Source organism: Fundulus heteroclitus, chromosome 9, assembly GCF_011125445.2.
Source record: "Fundulus heteroclitus isolate FHET01 chromosome 9, MU-UCD_Fhet_4.1, whole genome shotgun sequence".
Taxonomy (NCBI): Eukaryota; Metazoa; Chordata; class Actinopteri; order Cyprinodontiformes; family Fundulidae; genus Fundulus; species Fundulus heteroclitus.
The window spans coordinates 18,834,967-18,854,312 of NC_046369.1; the positions used below are offsets into that span (position 1 = coordinate 18,834,967).

General features: G+C 37.6%; 1 protein-coding gene across 4 annotated transcripts in view; it reads right to left on the minus strand.

The window, feature by feature from the left end:
• pex5la (peroxisomal biogenesis factor 5-like a) overlaps window positions 1-19,346 on the minus strand; it is a 117,663-nt gene that overhangs the window by 41,536 nt on the left and 56,781 nt on the right. For all 4 annotated transcript variants that reach the window (XM_036141170.1, XM_036141168.1, XM_012877931.3 and 1 more), the window contains 3 exons: window positions 6,185-6,296; window positions 1,272-1,481; window positions 423-543 (listed from right to left, as the gene is read on the minus strand). In XM_036141170.1, coding sequence (XP_035997063.1) covers window positions 423-543; window positions 1,272-1,481; window positions 6,185-6,296 — 443 coding nt within the window. The remainder of the gene's footprint in view (window positions 1-422; window positions 544-1,271; window positions 1,482-6,184; window positions 6,297-19,346) is intronic.

Here is a 19,346-nt window from a genome sequence, read left to right on the forward strand (position 1 = left end):
TGCAAAACATTTTTTTTTGTGTGAAACATATCTTTTTGTGTGCAAAACAAGTTCTATTTGAGTGCAACATATTTTTTGTGTACAACCAGGAATTTATCTCCATACCCGCGGTCACTGTGTTGGTGACCCCTGGTCTATGTTATTCTGAACAGAAAAAGGATATCTAGTACAAAAGCCATATTAGCCATGTTAGTCGATGCTTTAAGCATTCTCAGTATGCTGCCAAAACTGATTCTCATTTTTTGCTGACAAAGGAGCAGTTGGATGATAAAACATGTGAGGTGGTTACAAGGTTGGGATTACTTCCCTCCACATGTCACAAATGATACTAAATACTCTACAGATTACTGAAAGTAAAATAATTTGATCTACTACTGGATCATCTTTAATTTTGAAGCCAGAACAAAGACATTACAACTTACCACAAAAACTCATTGGATGAATTTTTGGATGAACGCCGTCTCTCCAGCTTCCATTTTCGGTTGCCATTCCTCTCAGCGTTAGGGTTAAGTTCTTCCCATTTATCCAATGACCCAATGGTAACTACGAACATCATCATTAAATTATAAAATCATAAGACTGATGACTGCTACACAATAAAGTTTTAAAACAGCCTCTGATTAATAACGGAATCACACTATCATGTTTTGATGGTAGTAAAGTGCAGAACATTTTCTGGTAAAATGTGGTTTATAAAACAACCAATTATCTTATGAGTCTGACAAGTCTTAAGTGCCATTGATGTTTCACAAATGAAAAGGAAGCTGTTTTTTTCCAACTCTTTTACCATAATAAGCTTCAGGGCCTAAATCAATGTCAATGCCACTCACTTTGACTTCCATAGCATTAGTACTTCCCTTCCTTTTCACCTTTTCAGACCCCAAATGCAGAAGTAATTGGCTGCTTCCTGGAAATACCTTTTGAGATGATAGCTGATGTTACCTTAAATTGGTTTGGCCCTTCTGCGGCCTACCCTCAAAACGTCTGAGGTAGGAGAATAATGCAAATTGGAGGGAATGTGGGAGAACTGTGGCGACAAGTGTACGACATTTTTGTGCCTTTAGAGCATAAGGGGACGTCAGCAAAAGGCAGTGCAGATAATTTCCCTAAATACAAAAAGATCCATGTGGCCACTTCAATTTATTTTGCAAGTCAAACAATAGTTGTTTCTGTATTAAACTTCTAAATAACTGCTGGCTCATTGGGAGTCGTGGGATTTTTTGAAACTTTGATAACCAGTGAAAACACTATACATTCTTGGCTGCCTGTACCTGACTCAAGTGATGCCCTCTCTGGGTTTCGCATGTTTGGTCCTGTCTGTTCAACTTCCACCTGAATCAGCTCCGTCTCATCCGTCTTTTTCTTGTGTGAGCCGTTCTTTTGGCCTTCACCTCGGGAGACCAAAGCACTTTTCTTGTCCTTGCTGTTCCTCCTCTCTCCCGGTTCACTGAGATCTAAAAGGTCCAGCGTTGAGGAAAGAACTGTAAAGAAAAAAAAAAAAACACAACCTCTAGAGTTTAAGTTGTTAACACTGACAAACCGCATGCTAGTTTGCTTGTTACAAAGCAAAACTGTAAGTTCCGACTTTTGAAATGTGTATATATATATATATATATATATATATATATATATATATAATCTTATTAGTTTAATTTGAAAAAAGAAATATACCATGCAAATAATACACTGACAAAATCTAAAAGGTATTGCAGTTAAGTGCATATAAATGTGTCTACACTAACAGACTAACACAATACTAAAGACAAGCAAACGGATACTATGGTTACATTTCGCTTCAAAGATAACTCCGTAGTCTAACTTTAAATGTTTTTGAAGACATGAACTGAAGTGCAATTTAAATACAGTTGGGTCCTTCTTTTCAAATAAAGAAATTATTGCTGATTGTGCAGTGGTTCAGAACTGAAACAGATTCCTATATTAAATATATAAACTGGCATCATCAGTAAAAAATGAAGTGAAAATTATTAAAAATCCAGCAGACAAATAAATGACAATTTTTTTATTTGGACAAGAAAGAAGGTGGATTCAAAAGTGATCCCTGTTTAGTTTAAAAATAGCCTTGCCTTATAATCAATCCATTATTTCAAGCAAACTGCGGTTGACTAGTATTTAGAGTATATTCTTTAATCATAATGCTTAAATTAGTATGATCAAAGTCTGGAAATCTAGAATTTTATCATGGTATTAAAACATTTTTAAGATATAAACTATGCATAGGAAGACTAGATTATGCTGAAAAGTAAAGAAATAAAGTATCCAGGAGGGAGATTGCTAAGGAATAACAGGTGTACTTAGTAGAGATGAAAGAGGCCTGAGGCGGAAATTAAATTAAGGAATAGTTATATAGCTGATTTGTTTTTGTCAGTAATTATCTGCTTTGCCATATTGTTAAGGAGGGGCACATTTGCAGTGCATCAATGGTCCAGTAGGTAGTATTATGCATACACTCTTAGTTTTTCTGGGAAAACAGACTCAGATAATGATATTCAAGTTCTAAAATGTATTTAGTTTAACTCAAATGTTCAGCTATGCCTTAAATGTCTTCTTTCCACATTCTGGTGTTATAATTTCAAACATGTATCATTATTGTTAAAATTGGCAAATAGCTGTTAACAGGTTTCAGTTCTTGCTAATAAACTTCTGTTGCCACCCAGGACATAAAAACAATCAGCTGCTCTTTTTAACAAATGTAAGTATAATTCAGTTTGTAGCGTTGGGTAGGAAAAGAAAAGGCAGATCCTCCAGGAGCTCTAATATGGTCGTATAAGATGCTCAAATGAGAAAGAAAGAAAAACCCTTCAGTGAGGCAATTTGATTCTTATTTACTGGCTTTACTGTGAATTCATTTTGATTTATTGTAAAGCCAACTTTGGATTGTGAAGGTTTTTAGTGTTACAAACCAGTTACACATCTCTCTGCTGGCCCACAGTTATTTACTATTGTTAAATTGTGAATAGCATTCCTGCTCACTAACAAGTCAAACTGGGTTAAAGACACCTGAAGGCTGCTGCTTCCAGATGAATCCTAATATTGTTTTAATTTCAAATTAGCCAAATTCCCCATGAAATACATTTTTGTGACTTGTTTCTCAAAAGTGTACTATTTCATACCCCGTCTCCTGTTATACAGTTGGATTAAAAAAAAAAAACATAAAAGAATGAATCCATTAAATCTGGATTAGCGTGCTGGTGATAAATGTAGAGCTTTGGTTTCATCTCCAAGGATTGTGACTGTATGTTTTGTCGTTCATAACTGCAGGCACATGTCTGAATAATTGGCATGTTGCTGTTTCATGACAACCAACCAGAGAGCATTTACCGTCTGAAATCTGTGTGTAGTTGGAGACTGTGCTCTCCTTTTATGCCTCGTGCTTTTTAGATGATGTGCATAATTACAAATCAAACAAGACAGACTCAGGAGGGTAGTTGTCTGAACAGTTTTTAGTGTTTCGAAAAGGGTGCTAGCAGCTCATGAAAAGACAGAGATGTCAAAGATGTTGGTCTATTTCTTCATGAGAGCAGATAGATGCAGTGTGCGGCCGTCGGTTTGCTGTCTGGTGGCTTGATTGGGCACAGAAGCAGCTGACACAGGGCATTGTGAGCTTGCTTCTGCATTTTAGCTTCTATAGATTAAATTAATTACTTATTGTGTTCATAAAACATGCCGGTATCAAGTCAGTCAGATACAGTATGGCACTAGAGGCTTTAATAAAGACAAAATTGCAATTGGGCCAGCTATATTAGAAGACCCCTGAAATAAAGCAAATCTTTACCTGCATCAGTTTAAGAAGACACTTCTACGGGATCAGGAAGTGTCCCAACCATATTCGTTGCATACTGTACGTCTTCGCACTAGATACCAAGGAGCATGTTTATGTACAGCTGCACGATACATGGAATCATAATCGACATCTCAATGTCAGTGTGTACAATATTACTGTTATGCCATAAAATGGCCGATCGGACTATAGCTGGATAATCTGTCTATGTAATAATAATTTCTTTGTTCTCAATTTTATCTAGTCTACTCATATATTTTTAAGAGATTTAATAATCAAACAGTAGATACTTCCTATAGCTCACATTGCAACAATAAGCACAACACCTTTCTAAATCCTGGAAGTTCTGGGTTCGACTCCCACAGACTGCCACTCTGGGTCCCTGAGCAAAATTGTTAGCCCCACAATGCTCCATGGGTGCTGCATAGTGGTATCCCACTGCTCCCTAAGGGGATGTGTTAATTGTAAAGGACATGTTTCATTGGAATGTATGTTGCAATGACAAATAAAGATGATTATTATTAAAGCTCCCTGGGCTGATTTGTTTTAAGGTGTGTCCAACTTACCACTAGGCAAACGATATGCAAATGTGTCACATGGTGTTAAAGGATGTGGTTGAAGTAGGTCTAGCTGGTTTTATCACTGAGTAGAAAATGTTCTGAGCATAGACCTTAAATCCATTTCTCAGTTGAACACAGTCCACTGAGCCGTTCTGTAATCTAAGGTGCTTTCGTGGATTGCCAGAAGCAGAATTGTGTTAAAATGAAATCTATTTACCAAAAAGAGAACATGAGCTTGTAGTGTAAATAATGTGTGGCTTTTCAGAAACTGCCATCTGTAGAAGTCTATCTTCTCCTGTCCGCTGTGGCTGACTATGCTGTTGCTAACTTCAAAAAAGAAAAGGGAAGCCATTGTATAAAAATATGCTCTATTATAAGATACATTATTCCTCTATATACCTCACATGGGTCAGTAGCACAGTTCTGTCAAACTGCTGCATGATGCTTGTGCAATGACAGTAAAGATTTATTTATTTTGTAAATGGGGGGGGGGAACGGTTAAATACCTGAAAATTACAGCTACACAAAGGGCACAGTGCTGGTGATTATCCCCCAGTATTAAATATGTTAAAAACTATAGTCAATGGTCATTTAGTTTTGAAAAACTCTGTATTTTATTATTCTCAGACTAAGTCTACTTTAAGCTTTTCATGTCTGCTAAAAATAATGTATTATCTTGATCTTTTTGTTTGAATTTGATTTTCCTGACATCTGGAGCCCATTGGGGCTCTGAGACAGAAGGCTGAAGAGTTACCAAAACGTTCGGCCATATTCTTGTCATCTGAATTGGTTCTGCAAATTATAATTTTGCACATGGTATGACTTCTTGATCAGTTACCCTTCCCAATCAGGATTATATTTGATATTAAATCAAATATTTCAGTATTTGTAATTAAAGTGGTGTGAAAAAAGAATTTGCCCTCTTTTCTATTGTCAGACATAAACACACAATTTTGATCTCTGCAGTTTTAATTTGCACCAAAAAAACAAAAACAATTACTCTAAATAATAGGTTTATGAGGCAGTTGTATCCAGAAATATATATATATATATATATATATATATATATATATATATATATATATATATATATATATATATATATATATAGGCGACCTGTCCAGGGTGTACCCTGCCTCTCGCCCGGTGAACGCTGGAGATAGGCACCAGCAACCCCCGCGACCCCATGAGGGATTAAGCGGTTTGGAAAATGGATGAATGGATGGATATATATATATATATATATATATAGTATTTTCCAAATGTATCTAATTTGGACACAATGCCACTTTTTATACATTTTCCTGACAAGTCGACTAAATCATGTCTAACTTGAACAAATACCAGACTAACTTCTGGTCAGCCTCAGGTGTTTATTATCACGTTAAATCTTCTATTAGCAAGTTATGCAGAGAAAATCTGAATAATATGGGAATCTATACAAACTAATTTACTTAAAAATATGAGCCAAGAAAACGGTTAGAGCTGCATTGTATTGTCATTGATAATCCTATTTGAATAGTGAGCATTATGCCCTGATTTAAAAAGGCACAATGCATTACTGGCTGTGACAAAAACTAGTTTGGTGACTGAAAAGCCTTGTTCTATTGTGGTATGTAAAATGTGAAAATATGTATTGTATAAGTTATAACACTGACTTTGTGGGTGTTAACAGACATTTGATACATCCAAACAGAAGAAAAGCAAATCTCTGATGGTTGATAAAAACATATCGTCTGAAAGCAGCTGCCACCTTATCGTTGAAGTCCCTCATGTGTTATGTGTTATCAGTAATTGAACAGAGCGAAAGAGAAGAGAGCTGTACCGGCTGTGTTGGAAGTCACTGGGCGGGAAATCCCATCACATTTGGTCTCGCAGAGGAAATCGTCGATGGAAGGGCTTAATAGCGGCCGACTCTCTTGTTGCTCGCTCACCAGCTGTAAGGACAAATGGATGAGACAGTTCAGGCTTTCACTTGGCATGTTTCTGTAAAACTCCCATTAAGTCCTGCACAGCTTTGCTAACAAGAAGTGAAGTTGTGCTCTTTGCACATGTTTCACTTGACAGCAGTTCCCCTTAATCGGCAAATCCCTGCATCACAAAAGAAGTTGTCATTTTCAAAGTTACTGTGTCGGGTTGGGAGTTCAGGGAGTACAACATTGTCTCAACTTTTCTTTCTTTAGTTTTTCTGCAGAAAAATAACACTTCAGGATTTCTTCAGTATTGATAATCAGATTCTATTGGCACATTACAACATTTACAGTAAGCTCATTGATGTATCAGAAGCTTATTGTTTTAAATCTATTTTGATTCATGCAAGAAAATTGATCAAGACTCCACACAGTAGATAGCTGTTAGAGATATTTAACATTACACATAGTGCCTTGTGAAAGTACCTAAGTCCTATATTTCCTATTTTACCCCTAAATGATATAAAGTGCAACTAGTGTGATTTAATCTCATTGCAAACACATCTGTTCTTTGAAGGCTGCAGAGTTTTGTCACTGAACATTAGTGAACAACCAGCGTCATGAAGATAAAGAAAGGTCCCAAACATGTCAGAATTAAAGTTGTAGTAAAGTTCAGAGCAGGATAAGGTTATAAAACAATAAGCCAAGATTTGGACCTCTCCTTAAACACTGTTCAATGCGTCATCGTGGCATGGAAAGACTATGGCATAGCTGCAAACCTCCCAAGACATGGCGGCCATGCAACTAAACGGACAGGTTGAGCGTGAACAGCATTCATCAGAGAAGCCGCCAAGAAGCCCATGGTAATTCTGGAGGAGCTGCTGAGATCCACAGCTCAGATGGGAGAGGCTGCTGAATCAGCACTTCACAAATCTGGCCTTTAATGGGAGAGTGGATAAAAGGCCGTTGTTAAAAGAAATCCAGATGGACCCCATGTGCAGTTTGCCACAAGCCGTATAGGGACATACATAAAAAACTTGTAGTAGAAGGTGCTCTGGTCAGATGAGACCAATATTGAATTTTCTTGGCCTACATACCCCTGTTTATGTTATGATAAGCTAGCGATGCACATCACCGTTCCCACTGTGAGTAATGGTGGTGGCTAAGCATGCTACAACAAGAGTGTGTAAGAATGGCCTAGTCAAAGTCCAGACCTGAATCCAGTTGAGAATTTGGGGCAAGAGTTAAAAATTGCTGTTCACAGATTGTATCCGTTAGCTCTCGCTGAACTTGAGCTGTTTTGACAAAAAAAAAAGGCGCGTTCGATCTTGAGATAAGCAAAGAGTTTTGAGAGATAGCTCAAAAGAGTTGCCAATGGGCGCGCTCTCGGCGCAGCAGGTAGCACAACCCATATACGGAGGCCTTAGTCCTCGACGCAATCGACCCAGGTTAGAATCCGACCGGTGGTCCTTTGCTGCATATCTCTCCATCTCTCTCATGCCAGACAATTGAGATTACAATAATTTGTTTTTTGAGATTTTTTACGGCACTAGTGGCTTGTTTTTCGTATAGTGGGGTACGAGAGAGGGGGAGAGACATGCGGCAAAGGACCACAGGTCAGAGTCGAACCTGGGTCGGCCGCGTCGAGGACTAAGGCCTCCGTAATCCAAGCATATCCAAGGATAACTGTTCTTCCACATCACATTGGTACACTACTTTGTTTCTGTCTATCACATAACATTTTTCAAAAATACACTGCCAATTAATGTGACAAAAATTTTAAAAGCTCAGGGGCTATGAGAACATTTCCAAGGTGCTGTCTTCATGTCAACCAAAGTGAACACTGTTTGCAAACTGAAAAAAACCCCCTCAAAATGAAAATAGTTTCTTTCCTAAACAGGTACAGTAAGACAACCACTTTTCCTACAATATGTCAGTAAAATGGCCTGCTAAGAAACACAGAATAAAAATATACTAAATTAATGTGTCCCAAAAGTAATTATTTAACTATCATGTGTCACCTTCCCAACCTTAAAAATGCTAGTCACCCTTTTTGGCAGTGATGCAGAAGTCTGTGGGTTTGTCAGTGCAGCGGCAGGATGGGTCACATTGACTTCCTTATCTGCACTCAGAAGCCTCGACATATTCCAGGTTTAAATGTAAACAATTTGCCAGCCAATGCTTCATAATTTGGAGTTGCAAATTAGTTTGCCCCCATAAAGATGGATAAGCCACCACACGTTTGCCAGCCAGACTATAGTGTCTGCATAAAACAGAGTTGAGGGAGCATCCAACTTTTTGTAACTGCTCGTATGGCTGCACTCACAAGTTGAATTTTAATACAGTTGCATGAGGTTTAATTATGAAGGATGACGGGGTCTCCACACTAACCCACCTTGTGGTTTATGAAAATTAATGCAGGGTTTATAGGTTCAGTATGTTCATAGAGTAGCTCTGAAAATGTTCATCTGGAGTATGTGTCCATGCATGTGCCATACAGAACAAAGAAAAATCAGTTTTAATAACCACATCTTGTGGCTCTGAGGTTACAAATGTACAGTATATAATTTTTATAGTCAAACAGATTTCGTAAGTATGCCAAAAATGTAAGTGTTTGTTCTGCTAACACTCAAACAGAGAATGAGACTTTTAACACATCAGAATGCATTAGTTCCTGATGAGCTGATTGGTGTATGAATTTTGTTTTGCTCTTCACTATCTTTGTCATTTAACACCCACCCTCCCCCATGGTCGAGGAAGGTTGTTGCCATAAGCTCGTCATGTCAAGCATCTGAACTCCCAGTCCTGATGAGTCTTCTGCAACAGAATCTCCAAGGGGTCTGTTTAAGTTGGTTTTCAAGAGGAATTTGATTATCCGCTCACTGTCTTCATCCAAATGTCTTATTCCACTTTATCTGACGTGGTGGCCCAGTTTTGTCACTCTGCAACTTCCCCAAGCTACATCCCTCAATGTCTACTGAACCCAATAATCCAGTCTGTTTACTGTGTTTAAAGAATCCCCCGAAAAACAATACTTGACATCCCAGAATTGAATTTACTTGAATCCTAAAATCACATAATCTATAGTAAATACTAAATGTCAAAGAAAAATATAAATTTGCAAGCGTCAAACAGTCTCCTAATTTATGGTAACCACAGTGTGAACAGAGATCTTAGATCTTCCTAGATCTCAGCAATGAACTGATACAACAGAAACCCATTTTGGTCTTGAGGTATCAGTTCAAGGACTACCTTCATGTCATCCCCCTCATTGTCGATGCTCCTTTACACTTGCCTACTTCTGTCTTGTAGGGGTAATTCCCTTGGATGTTCCCTCTTGCATATCACCACCATCCCACTGGGCCATACTCTAAAACTGTGAAGCCAGGTTTCTTACCATGGACATTCTCTACCTGAAGCTCAAGGGTCTCTGGCATGTGCTGAAAGTTGTCTTCTTCTGCCGACCTTTCCTCATCGTCTGCACCCTGATCTGATTCTACAGGGCTTAGTTCCTGGTTTCCTTGATTTTGTTCTGATTCACTACCATTGCTTGCCCCTTCAAGCAGGTTCTCTGTCTCCTTTTCTGGATCGGGCACTCGGCTGTTCCTTTCTTGAAAGTCTGCCATTCATTTCATCTTAACCTTGTATAAGCAATATTTTCTTTTTATTATCATCTTTTGCTTCAGCTTTTTATTCATATTACTTGATCTAGTGCACAACTCTGGTGTGTCTTGTCTATGTGTTTTTATGGCTGAATTTCCCCATTGTGGGACAAGAGAGGTATTTCTATTGCATTCTATTCTTCATATTTAGTGTCACCCTCAGCTTCCTCTAGGGTCTACCAAAATACACTTTAGCCCTGAGACCTTTGCTTCCATGTTCACATGGAACATGGAAGCAAAGGTCTTGCATTTAATTGGTCTTTAATGCAAACATTCAGCTGCTAAGAAAGTAAAAATTACCTGATGGTATCACACAGATACTATGCCCTTAAGAAAAGAGGCTAATGAAATGTCCTCATGCTAATTGGCAGTGGGTAGAGAGAAGAGTTCCTACCATTTTTGTCAGAAAGGCAGCGCAGATAATCCTTGAATGGAAAATCCATAGTAACCCAAAAGGGAAAATAATAATCCAAAAACACAAACCGTTTAACAAGTAAATCCCAAAAATGCAATAGTCAGTAAGAAATAGTAATCCAAAAATCCCCAAAATGAGGAAAAGCAATAAATCCAATAAAGAATCAAAAAGCTCTAAACTTCCCTACAAGCTGAATTCTTGCACTATTTGTGCGTTCTCAAACACATGAGAATCCATCTTGTTCTACTCCTGCCTTAACCGTTCTGGCTCAAACCACAATGGGCCAAACACAATCCAGTATTATGGTTTAAAGCGGGACATAAAAAAATAAATAAATAAATAAAGCGGGACATAAAGCTGTTGACGAAAGCAAGAGCTTCAGAGCCCACAGCCAAACCAAAACAAACATAGCAGCACAGGAGGATGCGCACATAGCTACTTGTATCGCATCTGTTTTGTCAGATTCCACAATTTCTTCTGTGATAGTAGAACAGCAAGAAGTGCCTTGACCAGCATAACTTGTTGTGGTTTCCCATGACACCTGCTGCTTATGTTTTCCTTTCGACATCATGATTGGCTAAAACCAACCTTTGGTAGGCGGACACTAGGTGTCGCTTCATCCAATCAGCTCATAAAGTTCTGCTGAATGTCCCTCCTTTCTCTGAATGGATTCGATGGGAGCAGTCCCAGACTAATAATGTGCAGAACCTAGAGTGCTACAAATAATCAATCTGGCTGGCCATGTTAAAAAAGCTCAGGCTAAAGCCAAGAATTTGATAAGAACAATCAAATAATCATATAATTGACAATAAATCCAAAATCCGACATCCTTGTTAGAATAAAATGATTTTAAAAAAAATCAACCTTCTGCTGAGTGTAATGCTAATTGTGAACTGATAAAGACAAAAACACAATGCCACTCATGTTAATCCTATGTTCATTACTTAATTATTCCATGTCCACCAGTCTTCTAACTGAAACATTTACTTATCTTCATGCATATACAAAAATAAAAGGTTTGTACCTGTTATCTATCAGGAAAAACACTTAACGGAAGGTTAATAAATGAAACTATAAAATAAGCACAACCTCATATCTGTGAGGACTTCTACTGCTTTCATATTTTAACTCGAACAACTCGTCTAAGATGGGATTTGGAGCGATCTCACATCATAGCATCATGCATATTTAAACAAAAAGTATTTTTCCAGCTGGCTATAATATTGGCTTTCTGTCCAAAGGTGAGTTGAATGATTGGATTTGCTTCAAGGAAAACGGAAATGCAAGTGACACACTTAACATTTGCAACTTTCAGCAATCTTTTGTAGATAGATAAATAAATGGGTACACAAATCCAGAACCAAGGCAAGGGTCTTCGCTTTGTTGTATGAGAATTAGTGAGACGCTGCGAGAATGCTGAGCCAGCACAAGTAATTAAGACGACTGAGGGATTTTTGCTGGTGTCAGAAGAAAGATGTGGTTCAAAAGGAAGTTTTACATTGAGAAGGGCAATTATTTCACCCTAGGCTGCTGTGAATCCACTGAGGACGGATAAATAAATAATGACAGATTCTAGAAGAAAAAAGTAATTATACTTCATATTTTGGGGAAATTTTTATTTAGCAGTTCACAGAATGGTTTCTCGGCTAAATTTAATTGTGTTTTACTGAAGGCTAAATAAGGACTAAGTCTGTCAAAGATAAGAAAAATCTACAAAACGTTCCTAAAAATGAATGAGTTTTCCATGGTTAAATAAAGGACAGTACTACTTCTACTACTTTTCTGAGATTTAAACCTTGTTTCAAGATAAAAAAACCCAGTTATCAATAGCATTAAATATTTGCACAGCCACAAGAGCCAAGTGAGCTAATGTCTCTGTCCTTTAAAACTGATTTAAATTCCCCCAAAGTTATCAGTAATTACAGTTTTACATCATTTTGCATTATATTCCAGGTAGTAGGAGAAGAAAATGTAAAGGCCATTTTTAAAGGCCCAGTTCAATTTTGACTTTTGAGAGCTGCATCAAAATGATGTTCCGAGAGCGCAGATCATAACGGATGTCACACTGCACATAAACCAAACAATCCACATCCTCAATGCAGAAAAAGGCCAATACAGGTAGAGGTCAATACTTGCAGCAATCTCCTAGAAAAGACCTTGCAGCTGGGGAGCAGTGCAGACACCTCTGTGTAGCACACCTACTGTGTATACAGATGGGATGCTGGGAAGGAAGTTTGATCAACTTGATATTATTGAACAGGACGGCATCCTCTGAGCTACACAGCCCTCTGCACAGAAACTCCATCCATCTGCATTTTCCCACATTATAGATAAGCTGATGAAAGTCTTGATGGTGTTTCGTCCTCCACAGCAAGGCTGGAGCTGATGGTAGAGGCACAGAAACCTCACATAGTTACAGGTAAATAGCAGATTATTAGGAAACGTCCTGGTGAAGATTTATCATCTGTGGTGATAACATTGTGGTAAGTTAGCTGGTTATATTGTATTTTTCATCTTAAACGAACGATACCTGATTTTAGTTTTGTCTGGTTAAGAAAAATGCTTTTTATGCAATGAAATATGTGTTAAACGATGTAATTTGAAAATAACAATTGACTAATTGATAAAAAGATCGAGTGAGTCCAGGCTTTTTTTGGTAGGATAAGCAGCAAAATGGGAACAACCCAGTACAACTTTATCTGCCAATCGCCTGATTAAGCCTTGTTTCCTCAAAGAGTTGTTCATTAGCTTGAGGAGCGTTTCAAAGTATCATACATATTTGGAGGATTTCTCATTGGGAAAAACAATTGGGAGTGGGGCTTACAGTTCAAAATAAACTGTTCTCCTCACTCACGTCCAAAAAAAGGTTAAAAAACAAAACAACTGGACTTCTATTCTGAAACATGGCAGGGATCAAACCTATTGCTGTGTTGTAAGTTTTTGAAAGTTGAAACCTGAGCCCTCCTCCTATGTTTAAGGTTGTTTTTTTAATCACTTTATGTAAAGGACTTCCTTCACCCCTCTCTCAAAGCACCTGTCTTCTCTGTCCAAAATGTGAACATTTTGGTCTTTAAAAGAGTGTCCTTTATCCTTGAGGTGCAGGTGGATGGCTGAGTCTTGTCCTAAGGAAGTAGCTCTCCTGTGTTGAGCCTGAGGAGAAGTCGTTTGGTTTCTCCAATGTAAAGATCAGAGCATTCCAACAGATTTTACTTTCACAAGTGGAGCCTTACTGCTCCGCTTGATTTATATATGAAAGAAGCTATATTAGAATTTATACTGGGACTATTTCATGTTAAATGGACACTGAAATAGGAAAGAAGAAAAAAAGGAGAGAAACAGATAAGACAATAAGCCAGAAGAGAGATCAGGGGAAAGAGAAAGTGGAGAGAAAAGGGAAAGAGCAATACAACATCCTCTGAGTCTGCTTCTTCACCTGCAAAGAGAGATATAAAAACAACAGCAAATCTAGCCTATAAAGTATTACAGGTACAAACAACCAACGCCTTGATACTACCACTGAAGAATATACAGTATTATTTAATACGAAATGTATAAAGTGACAGCTTTTTTAATAATCTTACTGATAAAGGGGAGCTTTGAGATGGGCCTGTGGTTCTGCTGTAGTAATTTATCTGATTGCTATTTTTAGCGACTGGGGGAATGTTTATTATCTGAGTCAAATCAGATGTTATGACACACAAAACTTTCTTAAAGAAAGCTGTGGGTAGAACATCAAGGCAGCAGGAGGAGGACCTTAGCTGCTGAATGATCTCCTCTTTTGCAGTTTATTTGGCTGAATTGGGACATTTTGTCAAGATAAGTTCTAGTTGGAGGCAACTTTGGTTCTGAAATTGATATGGATGTATAGACTGATCTTCTAATCTTTAGGATTTTCTCAGTAAAGAAGTTGGCGAATTCATTGTAGGCCCTGGTGGAGTGGAGTTCAGAAGCCACAGACAAAGGATGATTTGTTAACCTGTCGACCGTGGCAAACAAGGCATGAGTAATATTACTTTTTTTGGGTTAGGGTTAGGGTTAAAGATTCCTTTGCATTTTCCAGTTTTAAGTTATATCTGTAAAGTCTCTGTTTATAGATCTAATGGTGAACCTGGAATCTAGTCTTTCTCCACCTGCGTTCAGCTTTTCGACACTCCCTTTTTTCGCTTCTAACTGCTGGAGCACTTTTTTTCTTTCCAGAAACAACCTTCACTTTATTTGGAGCAATGCAGTCAATGATGTCTGAAACTTTAGACTGACAGTTATCCACTGAGTTACAGCACAATGTTGCTCCAGAAGAGTAAGCTTGATTAAATGTTTCAGTGGCATCATCCTTACATATGTGTTTTCTTATGGTATCCCTTTGAAAGCATCGTTTCCGATGACTCATTTAGCCAAAGGTAACAGAGAAGTGATCAGATAAAGTCAACGTGAAGGTTGAAATCTTCCACAATAATTAAACAGTTAAATCAACACAAATCACATATATGAAGTCATTAAATTCATTTAAAAAGTTAGATTTGGACTTAGTAGGCCTGTAAACATGCAGGAACATAGTTCGTACTGGGCTCTTTACCTGGAGAGCCAAATGTTCAAAACAGTCAAATTTTCCCAGAAACACCTTTTTATACTTTAGTGAATCACAAAACAATGTTGCCACTCCTCCACCTTTCCTTTGCTGTCTGCACAAAGAAAATTGTAGTTTGGAGGAGTCGTCTCTATCAGAATAGGTACTTCATTAAATTCATGTAACCATGTTTCTGTTAAAAACATTACATCAAGACTATTGTCAGTAATGAAGTCGTTGATTAAAAATAATTTTCCAGACAGAGATCTAATGTTAAATAAAGCCAGTGTTTATGACTTAGAGGTTGATATTGTCTCTGTGGCTGGTTGTATCTGACAATTTATGACTTTTAAGTAGGATTGTTTATTTCAGTTTTTTTTATCCTTTTAGATTTTTTCGTTCTACCAAAAATCATCACAGATATTTTACAGCTATCTCCCATCAGGGGTTGCAGCTTGTGCTGGAGGTCATGTCTGATAAGTTTACTACTAGGGCCCAGTGCACATCACAGCGAAGTGATCTGAAGGTCCTGAGCACAGGCATGCATATGTGTAGAAGATTGGTTAGGAGATCGCTTATCAGGATGGCCATGAGGAGAAGATGATCTGTAATCCATTTTTAAAAACTTCTTCCGTATTGTTGGTGAAGTCCAGCCACGGCACTTTCGGGCTTGGTGGGGATATTGGGCACGAGAGGTCCCCTGAGAAACACTTTGACATCAAGATCTTCAACAATATTTAGTAGAGGAATTTAATCCTCCTTAAATACTTTAGATTTTCTTCTGCATACATCACCCAAGGCTTCAGTGTGTGTTATGTGTTTTTTTTTTTCCAGTCGTATGCACTTTCATGATCTCTAGAAGGTCCTCTGAGATATCAGGCACCAGGTTACAATCGTAAATCATAATTTCTGTCTTCTTCTTGTTACAGAAGTGTTTAATCCCCTTTACAGCTGCATTGCAAAATATTAATGTTTGCAGACCAGTGGCTTGCTTTTTCTCTGACAGTTTAGGAGAAGATCGTTTAGAATAAAGATTCTTGTGATACCTTTGATAGTTGTCAGGAGAAGAATTATTTCCCTGGGTGCAAGGTTGAAGTGATGCAAATCGATTTTGGAGTGGAATTACAACATTTCCAGCTGGTTCACTCCTGATAACAGCACATTGTTGTTGTTTCTTTTTCCCTGGGACAGCAGGAGCGTTTCTCTGTAATATTGGGCAGTTCTCTTTGTCTAGTTGTGGGGTTCTTCCATGATCCTTTGGCTTTGTGCCGGGGTGTTCCAGGGTGGGCTGCAGGTAGTTTAATACCATTTTATCTATGATCTGTTTGTTGACATTGCTGAGCTGGTTGTCACTGTTTGGAATCATGGGGAGAGTTGTATGGTTCCCAAATCCGTTCACCTCCAAATTTACTTAAGTTAGTGAATTTTGTTTCCATTACAGCAATATTTTGTCTAAACTTGTCCAATTCCTCTGAGGTGAAGGGAGGCATCTTGTGCTAATCAGCTGACATCAGCTGGTCTTTTCTCAGAGTCCGAATGAGAAAAAATGTAAATAAAATACGTAAATCCTTGAGTAACTGATCTAAGTTAGCTTTGTCCAACTTTTCTGTAGTTTTGGCAAGGAGATAAAAGTTAAAGGCAGGAAATATCCAAGATACCAAGCAGGGAGCAGAGGAGCAGAGGAAAACAAAGGAGATTTGACTTTCACATGTGGAGCCTTACTGCTTTCGCCATAGTGCTCCGCTTGATTTATATAGGCAAAAAGCTTTATTAGATTTTATTTTGTGTTCAATGGACACAAAAATGGGAAGGTAGAAGAAAAAAGAAGAGAAAAAGATGAGACAACATGCTAAAAGGGAGAAAAGGTAAAAAAAATTGAGGAGAGGAAAAGGAAAGAGCAAGATAATATCCTCTGAGTCTGCTTCTACACCAGCAAAGAGAGATATGAAGAACAGCAAAACAAACCGCTGAAGTATTAAAGGTACAACAACCAATGCCTTGATACCATCACTGAAAAATACACATTATTATTTAATACAGGATGTATAAAGTAACAGCTTAAGCTAATGATAGGCTTTTTCTGTATAGAAATGAATCTGTTAAAAAAGGCACTTTTTTATTTTGGTTTATTTTTTGCAGCCACAAATCTTTTCCTGCTAAATATTCTTCTTCATCATCTTCAAGTGACATCAAAAGACACAAGAGTTAGTCCTGGTGTCATCTTTAGAGATTTGACTTTGTTTGCAAGATCTGTGGATGTGATGTGTTTTCCACCAGAGGGGCTAAGATACCAACAAGATGTTTAGATGAGTCACTGAGTTAATGCTGCTGACAATGGGTCTGAGTGGTGTTGTGGATTTTGGGAAGTCCAAATAAGCCTGGAATGTCTTCTCATGGATGTAATCTGTAACAAGATGAACGGTTGATTACCTTTTCTGTTTCAAGTTGTTGGAGGTAGTCTGTGATCTTTTTATTTTTTTTATTAAATTTGCGCATTAAGCTGGACAAAACACTTTACTGATGATAAATAAACCCTCCTTTACAATTGTTTTATTATAGGTTTTACTAAAGAATCTAGATGTTTTGGGAACATTAAACACATATCGTGACTTGCTTGGGGGTACAGCTTTCATGGGAACTACTGTAATCCCTGCTCAAAACTCATTTTCTAAAAACACTTCTGTTCTTGTTTTTTGAAACATTATTTAAATCTGTTTACAAGCTGCCTCTTGGATGATTCATCTATTATATGCCAGCAGTGCATACTTGGAAAACTCAGAGGGACCTGATGACTGGAGGCAGACAGTCTCTTAACAATGTAAATGATATTCATGAATCCCCATGCTTGCAGCAGCTGAGTAGAAGATAACCAGAAAAGCATCTGTCAGTGAATACCAAGTTATCGGATGTTCATAAGTGTCCGTTGCAGAAATTTATGAATTACTGTTTGTGTTATAGCTATTTTAAGTAGCACAATACATGTACATAATGTATTTTTATGGGGGTTTGGAGTGATATCAACGATCTAGATCACTTGAATAGAGCAAGGGTATTTTCGAGAACAGCATAACAAGCATCTTTTCAACCTGGAAAGCTAAGTTGTTTGCAGGATTGATGCTAAGAGCCTAGCTGGGTCATGTTTTGACCTTGACAGCCTGAAATGTTAGCATCTTCTAGGGAAAAATGCTATATTTACTTGGGCACAGTGTGATTAAAAAAATAAAAGTACTGAATCAACAGTAATCTTCTTGATTCACAGGATAAAAATACAGATTAAGACAAGATGAAAAGCTTCCTGAATGATGGAAAAAACCACTGGTCCTATGAGAATAACGTTGATTTACTTTTCCCTGCTCTGTGATATTTGTTTTCCTTTAAGTGAATTGTGGTCAACGGTATGTGATTATCTGAAACTACTTAAGATTTGATTGTATTATTAATGCTGTTTTTCTGACTTAACATTTATGACCAATTAACAGTTAATAAATATGTGTTATGGATAGACTAAGCATAACAGTAGGAATAATATAAAGACACAAGCAAAAAAGACATATTATATAAAAGCACTGGAAAAATATGATAAACAGTTCATAGAATGGTCATCAAGTTTAGCTATGCAGCTTTTTTTTATTTATTATTGCCATAACCTCAACATATTTGCAAATATTCAACATAAGTTAAATGGGTATATACATATAATAATTATTGCCAACAGTTGTTTGCACAAATTGTTACTTTGCCTAAATGTAGCCTAACAGAGCTTATTGCATGGCTATTGACTCTGATGGCATCATGTTACTGCAATTGTTTGCTTTAATAAACACCCAGTCTTGTTTATGTTCTGTATTTTCAGGAGGCTAATAATTTATCCCCAGTTTAGTAAAATAAGCTGTATGCTTCCAGATAACGTGGTATTTGCGTTTACTATGTAAGCTAAACTCTCTAACTTTTAAGAGGTGGTAGACACTCTTACATACTTAATGCAAGTTGTGTGCCCCCCTGTCTCTCTTTTTTCCTGTGCTTTGGTTCTGTCCCTAAAGAGAGTCTCAGCAGAGTAACTTTTTTTGTAACCACAACAGTGGTAGCTCTGACTGGTACAGTTTTCCTTTCAATATGTGAGTGAATTTGTGCCATTAGAGATGAGAGCAAATTAGAAACCTTTCTCTTAACTGGCTTGAGTGTATTAAACTGTAGATTGTTATTATAGCAGGTTGGTCAAAGGGCTCTCTATGTTAATGGTTGGGGAAAAAAAGTCACAATGAAACAAATGAGTAGGAAACTCATGACAAAGATTGTGACAGGTATTTTGCTTGAATGAAATGTTTGGGGAAATATGGGATAATTTGTCATGTTGGTCAGCGATGCCATCAGATGCCATTTACAAAACATGTTTCCACCCCCAGTAATGCACATCCAATTTACCCTTTCTTATTAGC